The sequence below is a fragment of the Pituophis catenifer genome, unplaced genomic scaffold (assembly GCF_029215685.1).
Source record: "Pituophis catenifer annectens isolate HBS135680 unplaced genomic scaffold, rPitCat1.0.hap2 SCAF_3, whole genome shotgun sequence".
In the NCBI taxonomy this organism is placed as follows: Eukaryota; Metazoa; Chordata; class Lepidosauria; order Squamata; family Colubridae; genus Pituophis; species Pituophis catenifer.
In genome coordinates, this window is record NW_027256883.1 from 41,296,074 (window position 1) to 41,316,888 (window position 20,815).

The 20,815-nt window shown below is 35.3% G+C and overlaps 1 protein-coding gene across 1 annotated transcript; it reads right to left on the minus strand.

The window, feature by feature from the left end:
• Positions 1-246: 246 nt before the first annotated feature.
• On the minus strand, positions 247-20,794 carry TGS1 (trimethylguanosine synthase 1). Its single transcript, XM_070942280.1, has 13 exons — positions 20,627-20,794; positions 19,088-19,152; positions 17,405-17,586; positions 15,919-16,732; positions 14,142-14,244; positions 12,614-12,700; positions 11,506-11,680; positions 10,369-10,660; positions 9,825-9,998; positions 8,618-8,761; positions 8,019-8,237; positions 6,070-6,146; positions 247-394 (listed from the first exon to the last, which is right to left on the minus strand). Exons 1-13 carry the CDS (start codon positions 20,743-20,745, stop codon positions 278-280), a joined length of 2,568 nt encoding a protein of 855 aa, XP_070798381.1. The 5' UTR covers positions 20,746-20,794; the 3' UTR covers positions 247-277.
• Between the last annotated feature and the right edge of the window lie 21 nt (positions 20,795-20,815).

Genomic DNA, 20,815 nt, shown 5'->3' on the forward strand with positions numbered 1-20,815 from the left:
GATAGAAACAAATAGATTAACTTAAGTAATGTAAAATTGGAAATATGGAGTCTCACTTCAGTCGATTCTCATCTTTTTACTATCAAAATATATTTAAGTCTTTTTTATAAAACATTTTATTGGTATTTGTGACAAACATTTTAAACCATTGTTTTCTCAAGTTCAATATAACATGGAACATTTTGCAATAAAAAATTAACAAAAGTAAATAAAAGGAATGATACATTAAAATTTGATTATCTCTTTTATCCCAATAAACAGCTTACTAATAAATAAGTCAGGACACATCTTGTCTAATTAAATTTCCAAAATAAGCAGTTATGGTCTTCAATCTGTTATTCAGAAAATTTTGTTCTATTTCAACTTTTCCTCCTGGTCCAGCTAAGGAAGCTACCTGTAAAAAAAAAAAAAAATGGTATCAGAAAACCAGACATTTGAGATATAGTTGCATTTATTATGGGAAAACCCCTTATATAAGTTTCAGTTATGCTTTATTATTTACCAAGTGGAACATTTCCTTCAGCAATTTAATTTTAGAATTAGGGTTAGAAATGGTTTCTTTCCATAATGCCTGTGCTCTCTTTTAGCACTAACTTATTCCAAACTCACAATAAATGGATAGACAATAACTAATTTCAAAATCCTTTTCAAGAAATAACTGGTCATTGTTAAAATATTTTCCTCATATCAACCCTGAGATACAAATATTCTCCTTTACTAGTACCAAATATTTTCCCCTCCTCAAAGTGCTGAGTGGGTGAGCAAGAGGATTAAAAAAAATAAAATAATCAAAAGTGGTAAAAGTAAGACAAAGAGAAAATTATGTTTCCTTCCACTTTTTGTTCTGTTCATTCCTAACCCTATTTCAGGCTTTTTCAGACCTGCTGTAAAAATATAAAAGCAACTCTGCTATATCACATCAAACATCCAGCCTACAAAATATTCTGATTAATTCTTGTTCCTATCAATACGCAAGTGCTTTATGCAGTATATAGATTTTCCTTCTAGACTATATAAGCTCAACCTGTGAATGGCTGCAAAAGCTGTTGGAAATGGGTAATGTGCTCATGTGTTCAGCATTTCATGTTTGTCCTGATATCATCTGGCATGCCCACTGCCAGCCATAGAATCAACACCCATCTGTGTCATAAAAGATCCTTGCGCAAAGATGTAGTCAAAATAGATTTCCCCAACCCCTATCTTTCTGTAAAAGAAAAAAAAAAAAAGCATTTGCCTTTTCAGCATCCAGTCAGTCCCACAGTAGGAAACCAAAAAACAAGAAGTAATGTATCGAAGCAGGAAATACAAAAACCATGAAGGCTATTTAAAAACAACAAAAGAATTTTGAAAGAGGCAATAGATAGGAAAGAAAGACTTGGAAAAGAGATAAAACCCAAAGCATTAAAACTTTAACACTCCAATCCCAAAGATTTGGTAAAATATTAGTTTAGAAACTATCTACTCAGGAAATACAGGATGAATGTAAGAGTATCATAAATTAATTACACATTGTGCACAGAATCATTGTTTACTCTCATAATTATTTAGGGTATTAACTGGTACAAGATATTATAATACTAAATAATTAGTATGCTTTAAAAGGGTTCAGTGAACAGTGAATAAGTTTATCAAAGGATCTTGGGAGAAAAAGGATGACAAATCAGCCAACAAAAATGGAATTTTGCTGAACTATTTGAAAGTCAAGAACTATATGACAATTTACTGATGTTCATAAAGTTATTAATATTTCTATTTAGTAGAAAAACTAGTCAATGTACAATATGTTCATTATATTATTCCCCCAATTCTATTAACATCACTTAGAAGAGTTTCTTTCAAATTTTGTTTACAGTCATGCATGAAAGACCAAATAATTGGTTTTTTTGCATTTTCCATTTAATATGAATTCCTAACTGTTATATGACAATTTTGACTTTTCTCTTCTTTTAAGACTTAAACACAAGTTTAAATGCACAGAACTTTTTCTTTGTTTAAATGATTATTAAAAATAAAATCTAGCTGTGAAGACTAGAAATGAAGGAAGAAATGAATATTATTTTTAAAAGAAATTGTATGATTCTTTTCATACAATTACCCTGGGATGCAAAAGTAGAAGTAGTCAACCATCTAAAAAACTGCTTAAAATAAAACAAAAAAAAAATCCCCAAAGAAAAATTCCAGATTCAAAATTTAAACAGTATCAGAAACTGTTTGTTACACTGTCAAATTCTGGGAAGGTATATTTTCATTCTTTTTCATTCTCATGTGCCATCAAATTTGTGTTGACTCTTAACATCCATATAGACCTTCTCTGTGATGGTCCATTAATTCCAGAATTCCTACTGGAGGCACAAGTGACCATAAAATATGCTACACTATCTTGAGCCTCCTTAAATTATTCTATTTGTGTTATGTGCTGTTGCTGCTTTCAATAAAAGTTTAGTGACTTTTACATCATTACCTTAAATAAATCAGAAAAACTTTCTTAATTGAACTGGTCAAATAATGTAAATTGCAGGTAGTGCAGGACCTACCTAGCCATTTTAACTATTGGGCCATTAATCATAAATGCAGCCTAAAGTAAAATCTGAGTTGTGCCACATAATTGTACCACCCAGTTACAGAATACAGACCATTAGCTGGCCATTCAATAATTACTCTCCTGCTCCTTGTGTCAATAAGATATAGGCCACACAATACCACTAGGAGAGTTATAGGGATTGAAAATAGCTGTAACTTTATAATTCAGGATTCTTCATAGGTCACTGAACTTTGACATTTAATACTGTAAGGGGAACTTCTGTATTACACAATTCTTTGTAGAGAAATTGTGTACAGTATTACTCAATTCTTAGCGCGAAAGATAGATGCATTCAATTGTTCCTGTATGTTTAGTCAACAAAATTTTAATCATTCTATTTAATAGCTTTTCCCACCTTTTCCCATGGAGTTTAGTCTCAAAATCCCTATGCAGATGCAATATTGTATAAACATACATGGAGAGTACATATAAGTATTTTGGTTTTAAGTACATTAAGCCTATGGGCTTATGTTACCATTTTAAAGTACAGTATTTCTTTTCTAATATAGTTGGAAACATGCTTGTTGATTTTCCATAAATGTGGTCAGAGGGGATTTTGGAACCCATCAAAAAGGAGTTGGGGCAGCAAAGAAGCATTCAATACCCTCGGGTTATCTATTCCTGCCTTAGGCAATTTGATTATACTTAAAAGACATGATTTTTATTTTTAGCGTATGAGAGTTGTAGAAACTAGTTCTATTCTTCTTTTAACTCATAATGGAGTTCAGTACAACTTGTAATTATTAATATTACACATTTATGTATTAATTGGTGATCCACTTTGTACAGTCACAGAATAGACAATTAGTAGGGAGTTTCAGGGGATTCAGTCCCAAATTTGAAGGTGTTTATGAGAAATAACTGCATGTGCTATATGGTTAGAGCTCTTCTGCTTTAAGATTTTTGGGAAGTTACTGTATCATATCACTGACCAGGTGGCTATGCCAACAGAAATCAGCAGGGATTTTAGCCCCTCAACCATCTGGGGTCCCAGGGCGTGAAAGCTGCATTCTGCTTGGAAAGTAATTCACAACAGTAACTCATGTTCCTGTTACTATGAAATTGCATTTTTGGGTCACTCTACCTTTAAAGGTAATTAGCACAAAATGCAACAACATGCCTGCTAACTGACATTTTGTGCCAGCAGCATATTATAGTTTTGCTGCAGGCCCTACAAAGATAACCAGTGTTTCCTGGTTTCCACATGCTATTTTAAATGCTTATTTTGACCTATAAAGCATTATATGGCTTCAGGACTGCCTCTCCAACTACAATCCAGCTGCCTCAGACATATCACTTGGGAAGTTGACAGAGTAAGGGCACTAGGCCAGGATTAGCTGTTTCTCCAATATGGTCCATTGTATGGAACATCTTGTCTGTGGACATTCAACTTGCCCTGACATTGATGGTCTTCTGGAAGGATTCCTTTTTAATTTAATGAAGGTGATACCATCTTGTGAATTTTCTTTTTCTGTGTTTCTATTTTTGATTTTACACCACTTGTTTCTATTTATATTTTGCTGTACTGTGGATATTTTACACTTGTCTACCATTGAGAATTGTATGATAATAGCACTACATAAAGTTAATAAATGAATAAAATCAAAAGTATTAACACTTATGAAAGTGATCTAAGACCACAATTGCTGACTTCAAAGTCTTGAACCTTGTAAAACCTTTTTATGGAGAATTCCCATAAAACATTTTCACAATCATCTGCACTTCTTATAAAAGAGAACTGGCTGTAATTACTGTTTGCGTCAGGGCAATAATGCTGTAAGTAATGGAACACATCCAATTTAACCTATGTACTAACTTAGTAACTTCTAAGTAACTTCTGATTGTCAGAGTTTTGGGCTGTGAATCTTAATAAAATACTGACGTGTGAAAATTTAGTAATTACAGAAGTTATTACCTCAATAGGATTCACTAAATTTTATACAGACTTGGAAAATTTCAAGATCCTAGAGAATAATCTAGAGTTCATTACTATCTATTCTGGGATTGCAATGAACTAGACATTTGATAGGTTGTATTGAAGTGAATAAATTTCCATTTAAATAACGTTTTGTAGCACAGAATGCTATTATGTTCAGAAACTCTAGATAGTATGGACCAGGGGTGTCAAACTCATGTTGTCATGGTGGCGTCACCTGACGTATCAGGACTTTTCCCCCCTTCGCTAAATTAGGCATGGGCGTGGCCAGCGTGTGATGCATCTGGCCCACGGGGCGTGAGTTTGACAGCCCTGGTATAGACAATGATTTCTCCTACTTTTCCCGACAACAATAAACCAAGAGAGTGACTGACCCAAAATTATCTAGTGAGTTTTGGTGGCTCAGGTTAGGATAGAACTTGAGTTTCGCACTCCTTATCTACTAAAGCACTACATCTTTGAGCTTTTAAAACAAATTAATTTATGTTAAACACGGACTATAGTGCCTGCAAATGCTGTCATGGTTTTAGCATTTATCTAACCCCAACTAGTTTTGCTCCAAATGTGTCAAATATGCTCTGAACAGTCCATCTTTTTTCTGTTTTAAAATATAACAAATCTTCACATTACATATTTTTGAAATTGCTGCTCCCTCTAGAGGAAATGTAAAGAAAAAAAGTTTTGATAGCTTCAATAAATAACAGCAGTATACATATCAAGTTATGTTTTAATTCCGGATAATAACTGTTTTGGATTTGACAATCCACAGCAGGATATTGATATGTCTACAATTAAACTATAACAAAAATAGAAAGTCAATGCTACATATGTCACAAACACGGAATGTTGATGACAGACACAGAACAGACTCCCAAAACACAGTAGTTGGAAAGCTCTATCCATAGCCATTCAGCTTTTACTATTCTTCCCCGATCTTTTTCTAAAGTGTAAGACTAGTGAGTGTAGGGAGTGCAAAGATAGTTTAGTAAGAGGAACGCAAGAGTCATTAAAACCTTTAGGACAAAATAAGCAACATCTTGGTCAGGAGAAAGGAAGAATCAAAGAGATTCAAAATAACTCTACTTTGATTCTGTTTGGTGTAAAATGTGAAAAATAAGCATTTGTGAAAAATAAGCACTTGTTCTGCATCAAAAATAAGATATTTACACTATCCCTTATATACTTTATACCAAGATTAGGCAATCTACATTCTCTTGGAATTTCATAATAGTTCTGCAGAGAAAGATAATTCCATCTCACTATTGAAGTTTTGAGGTGGAGGCGAGAAGAAACAGAGAGAGAGAAGCTTAGCTAAAGTTGCCAAGTAAGATGAAAATTTATTTTATTTAGTTGAATGGATATATAGATTAATCCAATTGCAAATGATTCTGAATTGCATACACTTTAACCTCTGTAAAGTGTGTTAAAAAAACAACACAAGAAAAAGAACACAAACATATCACATTATACAAATTTATAGAGACCTTAAACCCTAATTTACACTTTAATTTCTGACTAACAGTATTCATTTTATCTATAATTTATAACTCACCTGATCTATGTCAGCGTTACGTGGAAGAAAATAAACAATGTTGTTGGTAATCTTCTGTGACAGGTTAAAAATTTCGAATGTAAAATTGCATTAAGAAAAACACTGTTATATTGCAATGGTTCTTTCAGCAGAACAATTTTCTTAAACATACATCCTTCCACATATAAAAACCAAATACCAAATGTTTTTATCTAATCATGTCTAAATAAGAATTCTTTTTACTGAATAAGCCTAGGGAGGATTTATTATATTTTTCATCTGTTCAATAAATAAGGACAGAAACAGAAAATTGAGCCAGAATGGGGAAAACAGCTTTTGAACTTGCTTCCTTTTTAACTGATGGGCACTTATGGATCAACCCATATTGGAGGAGGGAGTATTATCAACTTGGAATGGTTAATTAAACAACAATAATTTCTATAAGTTCCTTATTAAAGAAATGTTTTACTTCCATTCTTTCTACCTCATTTTCACTCTAACATTATATACGGTATTCTGAAATGAATTAGTCCATTCTACCATTTGTTTCTATAGCCTGATTTCCATTTATTTTGCTGCATAACCATTCTGCTGACCAGCCTTAGGACATAAAGCAGAACCACTTCTCTCTGCCCAGCAATACATCTGAAATTTAATGATTGGCTGTGCTGGGCATGCAGAATAATGACAGGTGTGGGGAACTGGAAGCCTATCTCTCAGGACTGAGTAGTCAGTTTGGTTACTCATCCCAATCTCTGAGACATATATACAAATTCATGCTGAGTCAGTCATCTGTATATAGTTTCCATTATTCTAACTAGAACACTTGATAGATGACACTGTATTAAAGAACTTATTTAAAACAAAACTGAAGCATGTTAATCTGGACAGTATTTTTACACTGCTAATAATAATGGTTCATTGTAAGATTTGCATAGCATCTGAAATATTTCAGCTTTATGAGCTAATTTAATGCTATTAGTATTTGTTTTACTTTACAAATAGAACTTAATATACAATATACAAAATGTGCAACTTTGTAAGAACAAAAACTGTCACATTTTAACTGTAATTTTAAAAGCAAACGTACAAATCTTTCAGATGACTTAAAATTTATTTTTCAAAACTTTGTACAAAATCAGACATCTTCAAATACTGTAGTTCATATAATGAATGCAAAACTGCCATGAGAAATAATTAAAAAAAATAAACTCCACACTGAAAATCTTATTCTGATACTTCCTTTGATATCTCTTATAATCATAAGCAAACAAAAAGAAGCTATGTGGCTTTTTGAGAGGTCCTTGATACTTTGAGCTTGGTTATTTTCTTGGAGACATTTCATTATCCAAACTATGTAACATAATCAGAGAGTACCAAGGACCCCTGATTTCAACTCTGAGCTACAAATATTTTCCTTTATTTGTATATGGCTTTTTATTTACCACCTTATTGTTCACTTCTCTTGAAGTTAGAAATCTCTTCCCATTGGTACACAGATATCAATCTGCAACTTTATCATCTGCTTTGCCACTATTAACAAGAATTATACAAATTTTCTTTTAAGCTACAAAGATCACCATCTAATATCCTGAATTCCATTACGGAAGATCACTGTTGATTAGAAACAAAATAGCAATAGCACTTAGACTTATATACCACTTTACAGCCCTCTCTAAGCACTTTACAGAGTCAGCATATTGCCCCCAATGATCTGGATCCTCATTTTACCGATCTCAGAAGGATGGAAGGCTGAGTCAACTTTGAACCGGTGAGAATCAAACTACCAAACAGCTGGCAGCTGACAGTCAGCAGAAGTAGCCTGCAGTACTGCATTCTAACCACTGTGCCATTACGGCACAAAGGACCCCCTAATGTTATAATATAGAGCTTTGTCACTCAAAGGAAAATGACATCAGTTTTACCTTTATGGAATGAAGGCTAAAACAAAATGATTTTTTAAAAAGGATATCCATCAGGAGAAATCATTGTTTGAATATCAAAGATTTCTGCAGCAGCATATTCAGGTCCACCCCAGGGAGGACTCAAAAACACAACATCTGCTTTCAGACTGGATGCCAGCTTCATGAAATCACCACATATGAATTCTATCTGGTCTGCTACTCCGTAAACCATGGCATTATTGTGAGCGAGTTGGATCTTCACAGGGTCAATGTCAACTGCAATTACTGAAAACATGAACCAATTTTAAATATTAGCCAGCTTAAAAAGAAAACCCATGGAACAGAAAATTTCAGATACTTTCTAGAAAAATAGTAATTAGCCTACCTGTAGCTAATAAATATATTTCCTATGGTTATTGGCTACATCTGTAGTTATTTAGCCAGAATAGATTAAGAAACCTAAAAATTTTGAAGGGTGATCTATTTTTTTTTTACAATTAAATCTGGACTTCAATTCCCCAGCTGGAATGGGAATTGAAGTCCAGGTATCTTAAAGTTTCTAGATTGAGAAACACTAAGCGGGAACAATACTTAGTCTGAACTAGCAATCCATTATTGCTGCTATGAAATATCTAGTAAAGTTCAAACCTAATAAAAGAATTTACCTCTTTTTGCTGCCAAGGCAAACTGAATAGCATTTCCCCCAACACCACAAAAGGCATCTACTACTATGTCAGAGTCAAATGATAGCCTTACACGGTCTGCAATGTGTTGAGCAATCTTCTCAGGTGTTACGGAAAACCATCCCTCTAATAAAAAAAGCAGTTAATATATTCGTGAGTACATCAGTGCAACTACATTTTATCATATAGCCATACATAGTTGTATAAATTAAGAACACAAGTGTAACATTGCCCTGCAGAATCAGACAAAGGCATCCCTTGCTCAACTTCCTAATTCCCAGGGGGCAGATTCTTAGGTTCCATCCTGAATAGCCACACTGGCATGTAATAAGAAATCAGAATTCCTGGATTCTCCTGACATACTATGAGTAAGACGTTTGCAAATTCACAAAACTCACGTGTGTCTCTCATCAGTTTTTTTTCTCCCTTTCCAAGGCAGTTTGTTGTAATGCCTGAATCCAGCACCCTGCTGGATTCATAGTAGTCTTGGACCTCAAAAACATGCTAAGCTTTGTTGGCTTATGTTTCTGGCAATTCTGTGATTGACACAGTCAAGCATCACAGTAAGATTTGGCTCACTTCCTTCTCATGGGAACTGAACAGGCCGTATATACAGGTAGCCCTCGACTTACGGCCACAATTAAGCTCAGAATTTATGTTGCTAAATGATACATTTGTTAAGTCAGTTTTGTCCCATTTTACAACTTTTCTTGCCACATTTGTGAAATGAATCACTGCAGTGATTAAATTAGTAACACGGTTGTTAATTGAATCTGGCTTCCCCACTGACTTTTCTTGTCAAAAGGTTGCAAAAGATGGTCACATAACCCCGGGACATTGCAACCGTCATAAATACGAACCACTTGTCAAGATCCAAATGTAAATCACTTGCCCATGGGGAATGCCGTAATAGTCATAAGTGTGAAAAATGGCTGTAAGTCACTTTTTTCAGTGCCATCGTAACTTTGAATGGTCACTAAACAAACTGTGGTAAATTGAGGACTACCTGTACCAGTTTGGTGCTTGTTCACAAAATAAGAGGAATACTAGCTCTTCATTAATTGCAAACCTAAAAAATGACCACAGCATCAAGCAGCAATTATGTATGTGAACGATTCATCAGAGAACTTGGTTATTATTTGAAAATAGTTTTTAGGTCATAGAACACAGTATATCATTAAAAACTTACCTCTGTCTAACTGAATCCCTTCATCAAAACGAGAAAAAAGTCTATATCGTTGTGCCCAGTATTTAGTCAGCTCAGGATCATTGACTATTTCGTGAGGAAGGCACTTCAGGTTTCTGTTTTTACACTTCTGCATCTTTTTATTTTTTTTCTTCTTTTTCATAGTATTTGTTTCACCTATGTCAAAAAAAAAATCAACTTTTTTTAAAAAAAGAACATTAAAAAAAATCTTTAAGAACACCAAGGAATTTATTTCCCTTCATCTTTTAAGACACAATATTCCAGAAACCAAACATTTTCTGTGATGTGCTAAATTATTAGCATCTACTATAGTAAGAAAGCATAAATTCATTGGACATTTATTTAATGGCTGTATAAAATGTATGACACTTTAAAAATTGAAAAGAACAGAAAATTCCACCCAGAAAAACCCAAGTACAAAACCACCATTTGTTATTAGTCAATTATATTTTTTTCTTATAAATGCCTGTCTATGCACTATATAACTATGTACATCTATAAACACGTTATTTTTAATTTCACATACCTTCTGTTTCCATTTGTAGGTAGTCTGGAATATCCATGGGAATGAGTTCTCTTCCTAATGGAGCTTCTTCTCCTTCTCCTATCAGCTTTTCCTTGCCTTTCTCTTCAATACTGTCACATTCGTGGGTATCTGAACTAGGATATAGCAAGTCACAATTTTGGAGACTCAAATTCTTCTGTGAGTGAGAAGCATTTTCCTGTTCATCTGAATCACTGCTGGTAGAAGTATGATAGATTCTACCTTCAGATCCAATTTTCACATCTTCATTTGCTTTTTGCAAGAATTTCTGTACCTAAAAATACTACATGTTATGTAAGTCAACTTTAAACAAAAAGATTCTACCTTTAGTAGACACTGTGCTTCAAAAATCTACCTTGAAGAAACAGAAAATTTTGGTAATCAGGAGTTCTCATGTGCATGGGTGTTCTGCTCAAATTTGGAACTGTTCATTTTTCTTTCAAAATAGGCAGTCAAAAAGTGGGCAGAAATAACCCTTATATTTGTATGAATGGTTCTTTCCATACATAATGGCACAATCAGATTAGAATATTATCAGTGATATGCTGTTGTCTGTCAGATGCTGCAAAGGGTTCCCCCCCCCCAAGAATTTGGATATTTATGAAGAGACTGAGGCCCTCCCAAATCTACTGATAATCTTCACCACACTGTGTATTTAAGTCTGTTATCAGAAACAGGAAATGATATCTATGCTTCATGTTTGTCCCCAGGACCTCGCCATTGTATTTTTCTTTTCAAATGCTAACATCTTTTTAACATATACACTTTTTATAAATACATGCTACCTTTTCCCTTAATGCCTTTAGTGCAGAATGCCATAACAAAAGTCATTAGTTAAGTGTCTGCAAGCATTCTATATTGAGAACAAAGCCTTGTAATCATTTAGAGACTGCAAGTATTTCTTCTTCAGTTTCCCAAGTTAACAACTTACAGCTATCTTTTCTGTTGTTACTTAACATATGCTAGAAAATATATACTATTTTATGTCATTTAATTATTTGATATTATTCAGTGTAATACAGTTAAAACATTAACATTAGAAAATGTAGTATACTGTAATAAAGAAATAACAGAGTACTTTGTGTACTATACTATATTCCATATGCAAACAATATATACCTTATTTAAGGTCTTACTTTTCTTCAACATAAATGTTTCAGGTTCATCTGTAAAATATGTATGCTTGTTTTTAGTCTTGATTGTTCTACGCATGTCCAAGAAGTCTGATTTAAATTTAATATTTTTATTAAGACGAATCACTTTTCTTTCACTGAAGCTAGGAATGTCTTTGTATCTGAAGAGAAGAAGTTAAAAAATTACTATTTAGAAAGATGGCCTACATTTTTGTTTGTGTGTAGGCATGTGTGAGATGGAGAAATATAAGCAAAATTGTATTTTTCACTTTTTAAGATGAGTTAAGTATAATTTAGATGCAGTCTATCTTGGGATACAGAAGTTATAGCTATTATATGATGAGGCCAGAATGGATGTAATCCAATATTTTTAAAATGCATCAGGGTGCTTTAAATCTTGGCTTTAAAACACTTCCAAAACCATACAAATCAGCTGGGGTAGGAGAGACAGGGTTTTAAAGGATGAACCAATTTTTTAAGCCTTTGCAATGATTTCACCCACATTTTGTCCCTTAGTAATTATCATGTAAACATGTTTAAACTAGAGAAAAAAAATCTGAATTTGATATTTGGGTTGATATATATGACCTGTAGACTTTACATCTGTGATTTTTGACCTCCTTTAAAGTTGCCATATCTATAAGCCTATATCACAAGTTTTAGGTGTTATTGTTAAGTTATAATATACTACAAAGCCTTAATATATTCTGCATATTTTTTAAAAAACCACATTGATCTCAGGTTTACTCAAGGATTTGAAAGAGATGCAGGAATCGTTAGTATAATTTATATTGATTTCATTCTCTGTAGTCTTAAAAGAGTATTTTTTTATTGTCTTCAATGGTAGAAATCCTTCAATATTTTATATATTGAAAAATTCTGAGTACTCAATTGTATTTAGGCAGCACTGTGGGGTAAATCTTCACTTAAAGATACAACTGTTTTTAGGACAGGTCTAAAACAAATTTTACAATATTAATACATGTGGACTTCAACTCCCAGAATTCCCAAACCAGTATGCTGTCTTAATATTGCTAAGTTTGAGCAGCACCAGTCTATATGATGTTAAAAAAAAACTTTTTAGTATACATTACTTTTGTCCTGTGCCATGTTTGAGCCCCAACTGGTGGAAAATTCCATCTGAATCATCCTGAGGATTTTCTTCAACATCTAGTTCATGGCTTGAAAGAAATCACAATACCCATTACAATTCAAAACATGATGAATAATTAAAAGTAAAACTTTATTGCCTTTTGAACTGAAGATAGAGCATCTTTAAAATTAAATATTAGAAATTAGTATCATTTTCACTCAAAACAATTTCTTTCATTTAATCAGCAGTGACCAAAACCCATGTCAATTCTCTCCTATCACCTCCCCGGTGGGAAGATATCATGGGACTCCTTATTTACAGAGACTTTGCCCTTGTGGCTGCAAGGCAGAAACTCTCCACCATATGGTGCCCTGTGTATATGCCCCAAGCAGGGGTGAAATTCATTTTTTCCCCCTTCCGGTTATGTGGGCGTGGCTTGGTTGTCATGTGACTGAGTGGATATGGCTTGGTGGTCATGTGACTGGGTGGCCGGGTGTGGCCAACTCAATGTCACTCCGACCCAATCACATGACCCCCCCAAAGCCACACCTGCCCAGGTCTTGTGGCTCCAGGTGTTTTCTGTAGGAAATGGATCATGTGGCTGGGTGGGCGTGGCCAACTAGATTGGTCTCACCCTTAGGAAATTTCTCCTTAGTCTAACTCTCAATAAAATAGCACAATAAAATAGCACTGTTCCAGTGGTGGGTTCTAACCAGTGTTATCACTGGTTCGCTTCGCGCATGCGCTTTGAGAAAAGGAACAACAGACATGGAACAGAATAGCCTTCTATTTTGCAACATATCTGAATTACTTGTTAAACCAGGGATGGGTAGCCTGTGGTTCTTGGAAACACCTGCTGAATGTTGCTTCCTCTCATTTTAAAATAGGAATAAAAAAGTGTGTATACACACACACACATATGCTCCCTCCCACATTACATGCTGGGGTAGACCAGGTAGACCAGATGTCTCAATAGAAAAACTCACTCACTCACTCACTCACTCACTCACTCACTCACTCACTCACTCACTCACTCTATCTATGTATCTATGTATCTATGTATCTATGTATCTATGTATCTATGTATCTATCTATCTATCTATCTATCTATCTATCTATCTATCTATCTATCTATCTCCATGCAATTATGTGATTCTTGAACATCGTCTGGACAAGTCCCTTGGCAAGGTTTTTTAGAAGTGGTGTGCTATTGCGTCCTTCCTAGCGCTGAAAGAAAGTGACTGGCTAGCTTTGTGCATAAGACGGGACTAGAACTCAAATCTCCTGATTTCTAGCCCGATGCCTTAACTACTATAAAATGGCTCTCACATAAAAAAGTAGTGTAAGATTAAAATAGATGTTCATGTTAACAGGAAAAAAAGAGAAGCTCAACACAACCAAAAACAAGAATGCATAATGAAGCCTCATGCTGAAGCCCTCCAGCACAACTATCAAGTATACCAGCCCCCCACAACCTCCAAGCTAAATAGCATGAGAACAACAATCTGTTGACATAATGGATAACCTGCCTCCTCTTTAGTTTGACAGGTTTATGCTCAGGGGGCTCCTCATCACCATCATTACTGTCAGATCTTCCCTTTGCTGTGGTATCCAAAAATTCCTGCTGTGAAGCTAGTATGGAAAAAAAACATAACAGAATGATATATTTAAAATTAAACACTTTGAGGAAGAAATCATAGTGTTTTCTTTTCTCTAAGTAAGACAAAGACAAAGGTGTCACAGGAATGTATTATAAGTATCTGATTTAGGAATATTCAAATACTTTGTACTAGAAAACACTTTTTCATAAATTTGGTTGCTTTATTATAGAAATTAAAACATTTAAAAATAAAATCAGAAAAAATTAAAAAACCTAAAAGATATAAAATACTTTAAAAGTACTTAAGCTTTTATGATAGCATTAAAATTTGACCATGCCAAGCAAAATTGACCAATCCTTCTATTATATCAAAGAATTGGTTTATAACAAAAAAAAGCAAACATATTTGTAATCCAAGAATGTAAATCTTGGTAGGCACTATTGTATCATGAAAAAGAATAATATTTTAGCTCTGCTCTATGCCTAAACATAATAATTTTTTCTTCTGAAAATGATAACTTCCTAATATGGTAGGAGGTACTGTATGTAATACAAAATAACATGCACAATTTGAAACTCTATTATTATTTGCAAAACCCCATCAATGAACTTACAAATTTTAACCAAAATGAGATGATAGGGTCCTTTTTATCATTGCACATTTCCAGGATAATGAAGCTTCATTTATATGACCATCCAACTTACAAGAGTAAATCTTTGCAGCTCACAGTTGTATAGAAGCCTAAAGCCACCCTTTCAAAGCATTATCTAGGACAGCATTTAACACCAGAGGCTTAAGGGTGTGTGGACTTCTATGCCCAAAATACTCCATCCAGCTTTGGGAGTTGAAGTTTACACATTTTAAGTTGCTGAGGTTGAGAACCATTGTTCTAGGTCCGTGATGGCAAACCAATGGCACGCGTGCTAGAGTGGTACACAGAGCCCTCTCTGTGGGCACGCGTGCTGTCACTAGCTGCTGTTATGGTTTCCGGCACACACATGTGCTGGCCAGCTGGTCTTCATGCATGCTGGAGCGCTTCGTGCATGCGCCGGCCACCTGGGCTTTGGGTTTCCAGCATGGACATGCGCGCCGGCTCCCTGGTCTTTGGGTGTGTTGGAGCACCAGAAACCCGAAGCCAGCATGTGTACCGGCCACCTGGTCTTTCGGTTTCCGGCACTGCGGTGCGTGCACATTCTGGTTTGGGCACTCAGTCCCGAAAACATTCGCCATTACTGTTCTAGGTTGTTCAATAAACTTTAAAAACAATGAAACTGGTTTTGTAGTGTTGTGTATTGTGCTGGTTAGTAGATAATGTAACTTTTAAAAACTATTTAAGCTTCCCTTTAAGTGGAGAGAATCTAGAGGCCTCAAGTATGAGATCCAAGCCAAGAAATGCACAGAAATGCTCTATTAAAATTGCTAAAGAAATCTCAATTTTAAAAACATAATCAACATACTTTATTTTAAAATCCAACAACTGGTTTGCTAATATGGGATGTTCCAATGAACCAACCAGCTAATATTCGTATTAACAATATTTTTAAAACTATGGTAGAAACCGAATCATCCAAATAAATTTCAGTGCTGATTGCAATTCAGGAATTTTTGATGCTGCTAAGGAGCCTGGATCAAGTGGCTTAAAAACCTGATAGCTCAATTATTTCCAATAGCCACAAAAATACCAGATTAAGACTGGAATACCAACCTGGCTGATTTGATGATCCATTTTTAGAAGACACACTTCCTCCTCTTGTTCCCTTATCCGATTTCTCAGTTTGGCCACAATTGTGAGGACCATGCCTTGCAGTGCTTGCTGAAGTTGGTTCTTTATGTTTTTTAGTATCAGATGCACTTTGCAATTTACTGTGTTCTGCTTCTTCTGAATTTAAATTTATTTCACTGATTTTAGAAAAAATATAATCATTACTAGGATCATTATATACAACAGGATTTTCTTTACAAATGTCTTTGGAAGGAGGATAAGTATAAAAGGCTGAGTCCTGTACTTCTCCATGGTCTCCATGACTGCCTGAGTTTAATGGTTTTTCTGACTGCTCACTATTCAGCTTTCCGGTATTCATTTCTAGATCACTACCATGTGTAACATCAACAGTCCAACCTTGACTTGCCCAGTAGCGAAACTGTTCCCAGTAATACCAGTAGAGCTCATTATAGTGTTGCTCCCACTTATCCTTCATTTCAGGATTATTCCAAGGTTCAGGATTAGCCCCCTCCTGTTTCTTTTCCCAGCTTTTCCATAGAAGTTCTTCTCCAAACTGATGCCAGTATTTCTCCCAGTCTTCATTTATATGAAGTTCATTCAGTGGCATGCTTCCATTTTTACAGCATTCAGCGTCTTCCTTTTCCACTAAGATTTCATCATCAGAAACCGAATGGTCATCATCACCCTCTTCCAAGGACTGCTGCATGGCTTCATGGATATCTTCTTGTAGCGATTTTTTCTTCCTTTTCTTTTTCTTTGTCATTTTGTTAACTGCCTTGCCAGTCTTCTCAGGGGCCTAAAATGTAATATGAAAGCAAGCAAATAGAGTAATTCTGGATTGCAAGTTCAGGTCCAATATCCTAAATTTATTTCGTGTACCAATCTTTTCCAATTTGGCACTTTCTGATGGACTGAGATTATTATACCAGTGAAAAGATCAGCCATTAAAACTAACACTGGTGGAGACTCTGAATGCTTCTTCAGCATTATTAGAAGAGCAACAGCTTAAAAAAAAAAGTACAGGGTTTCTTTTTGAAGCCACAGGATGGCTATTTTATCAATAAAGACAAAAATATATTCAAAGATTCAGGCACTAAAGCAATATAATCGAGGGAAAAAATGGCCTGCATCTTCAAATGAGGAGCTTCTGGATTTCCAATCATGAAAACCAGCTGGGCAACTTTGGTCCAGTCACTGTTTCTCATCCCAACCCACCGTGCAGGGTTGTTGTGAGGAAAACAGGAGGACCTGTTATGTATCATGTATGTTCACTGCCCTTAGCTACTTATACAGTAATAAAGTCTGGATGAAAAAAAATCTATGAAATAAAAATAAAGAACAGTAACACATGGAAGTAAAAAGCACCCAAAAAAATCACTATTCTCTTTATATTCAATGCAATTCCATTGCATATTTCTCAATTTATTTTATAATTCAATAATTTAAACTGAATTAAACTGGGTTTTACCGCTTTTGTTTTATTGGCTGACAAACCGCCAAACTGTATGGGTAACCCCATACTCTTCATGAGTTCAGTTTCTGAATCTGGTTCAACATCATCCACTTCCAGAGCAAGACTGTTAAATTTTTCAGTAGTCTCAAAGATAGGTTTCTCCTCTTTTTCATTATCTTCAGTAACTTCATCTTCTCCTGTTAATACACAATAGAAGTTTATAAGGTAAGGTCTATCAATTTTGGATTTCTGATGAAGAAAACTGGTTTCAGGTCTAGCATCAGGTATTGGGATTATGGATTCTCTGTCACAAACTCATAGTGCTTCTAGACTTTCCCCCCATTTTCTTCTCTTTCTTGCTCTATTTTCTCTGGGTTTGTTTTTTTTTTCTTCTTTCACTTTCATCCTAACCCCTCTATCACATTTTTGAGATTTCCCTTAATCAATCCTTTCCCAGAAATTCATGACTTTTTTGCCATCAACCTTTTTTTAAAAAAAGAACAGTCCTCAGTTAATAAACACTTGTTCATCAACCAGATTTAACATGATGCTGAATGAGTAGTAGTTAATAGAATTATTTAGAATAAATAAGATGGTCCTCAAAATTCCAATCATGATAGCAGCCACCCCCCCAGTCATGTGATCACAACTCATGTGCTTAGCAGCCAACCTGGATTTTCTACCTTTGCAATGCTGGTGGTCACAAGATCAGATTTTAAAACCTTTCCTGTTAGCTTCCCACAAGCAAAGTTGATGGGGAAGCTGGCAAGTTGCAATCACACAAGATTCTCACTTAGCAACCTTTGGTGATATGTTTAACTGGGGTCTGCTGGAACTGCTGTTGCTAAGTGGTGTGGTCATGTCACATCACACTTTACAACCATATCACTTAGCAACAGAAATTCTGGTCCCAATCACTGATATTTAAGCAAGAACTGTGTGTGTGTGTGTGTCTGTAATCTCACTTATGTTAAACATTTCACCTTAACGAGAAGCATATCCTTAGGTAGGTAGGTAGGATTTATTTATTTATTAGTAACCCGTGGCAGAGTTCTTGGTGCAACTTAATAAAATTTGCATGCTAGTGCTCTGATATTCAATATGAGTCGTGGTGGTGCAGTGGTGAGAGTACAGTACTGCAGGCTACTTCTGCTGATCACTGTTTGGCAGATCGAATCTCACCAGGCCCAAGGTTGACTCAGCCTTCCATCCTTCCGAGGTTGGTAAAATGAGGATCCAGTTTGTTGGGGGCAATATACTGACTCTGTAAACTGCTTAGAGGGGGCTGTAAAGCACTATGAAGCGGTATATAAGTGCTATTGCTATTGCTAAAAGGATATAGGTATAATACAAAATCCTTTGCAGATTTTAAAATCGCATTCCTTCATGAAGAATTCTTCTTATAAAGTGTTCCCATTATTTGTTTTTGTATAATTAATGGAACTTAGTGTAATTTAATTTCACATAGAATTCATAAAATAGGAAAATATCTGACAATAAAAAGAACAAATCCAACTCTTGGCTGCAATCTAGTGGTTGGCTAGATATCTGCAGCTCAGCTACAGTAATGCCTTTTTATAAAAGCTTTAAATGTACTAGTCAATTAAACACACCTGAAGATATTAATTTTCATACTGGTCTAGAACAATGGTTGCAAAAAACCAAAATTAACAAGAAACTTTTCAATAAAAAACTCACCTATGCTGTCATCAGCATCTTTAACGTAAAAGCCTTTTAAGCCTAGTTTGTATAATGTTCGATCTCTGGAGAAAATAATCAGTAACATCAATGAGATATGGGAGTAAAGCATCAAGGAACAACACAAATGGATAATAAGAGGGGCTTTTTTCAGTATGTATTTCATGTGCTTAATTTGCTTTTAAAACTTAACTTGGTATATCAGTGCCAAAATTTCAATCCAGCCAAAAATAAGCGTACTGCACACAACCTAATTTAAACTGAAACACATATAGAAAAAAGGTTGCAGCTGCTTAATTTTACAGAAGAATGAATACTATTGTTAGGCAGAAAAAAAGATCTCTCTCACAATCAAAAGTAAGCAATAAAGAGACAGGTCTTATCACTTGGATCCCTTCAATAGCTAGAAGCACATAATCAGATGTTCTATTTGTGTTAGCAATGCTTTCCCTAATTTGGTGAAAAAGAGATCAGTACAAAGCAGGGAATCGCCCCTGAAAAAGACCTCTTTTTGTATAGGGAGGATATCTGGATGAAATCTCTAAATACTGGCAGACTTGTGCTGAGATAAATAATCCTTCAGATAGTCTTGATCTGAAGCAGTGAAGAATTATAAAAGGGAAGACTAGTATTTTCAGTTTGATTGTAAGAACCTATGTAGCATTTGTTAATATGATTTATTGGGTTAGGGATTTTCTGTCTTCACTGTGAGTTGTGTTGGGGGGTGCACGGAGGGAGCTCAACCAATCTCACTGTACATATGTTGTGCACTGACAATAAAGATTTGAATTTGAATTTAGCAGCTGAAGAAGAATATTATGAATAAAAGCTCATTCCTATTTGCAGTTTAGAAGACCTATTCCAGACTAGTTTACAAACATCGATTATAATACTACAGTAAGATAATTTGCAACTCTACAGTTTATTCTAGTAACATTTCCATGCAACATTATTATGTGTGGCTTTAATTAATGAATAATGTGGTTTATTTACTTTGGGGTCATGTTATTATACAAACACATTTGGGTAGACTGTGCTGTATCAAGAAGCACTGGTTAAATGGGCATAGCAACCTTCCCCTACAAAATGTGTCTTTACAAAAAAAAAAAAAAATGAAGAAAAATGCCCCCTCTTTCATTTTTGCTCCACTTCAAAAAAGCATGCCAGGCAACAATCAACCCCAGTGCGAGCATAAACTGCTCGCCTCCGGGCTTAATTTCCATTGAGATCTACGCGAGGATAATAAGGCCAACTTCCTAAGCGCTATTATGCTTTTGAATTGGCACAAGATGTTCTTTTTCTTGCAAAAGACTAAGAGGCTCGAGTCAAATCAGAAATTCGAAATCCTCGCCCCCGCATCCCCCCCACCGATCACGTAATCCAGTGTTTTTCAACTTCAGCATCTTTTAACTCGATGTGAGGACTGCAAGTTGTCTGGGGAATTGTAGGATTTTAAATCTAAAAGATCCTGAAGTTGAGAAACCACAGATCTAGGCGATCGAAAAAGAGGCACGGAACGACCGCCTGACCCCAACTCACTCGACAAACGCCCGGGTGCACAAACAGAAGACATCTCCCACACCGCTGCTGCCGTCTCCTCTGCTCAGCACCATTAGCAGCTCGGCCACCAGCAGGCTCCTCTCGCCCTCGCGCAGCATCGCGATCTGCAGCCGCCGCTGCCCTGCCTGCTATTCTCTTGCAGCAATTTCGATCCTCCCGAGGGAGCAA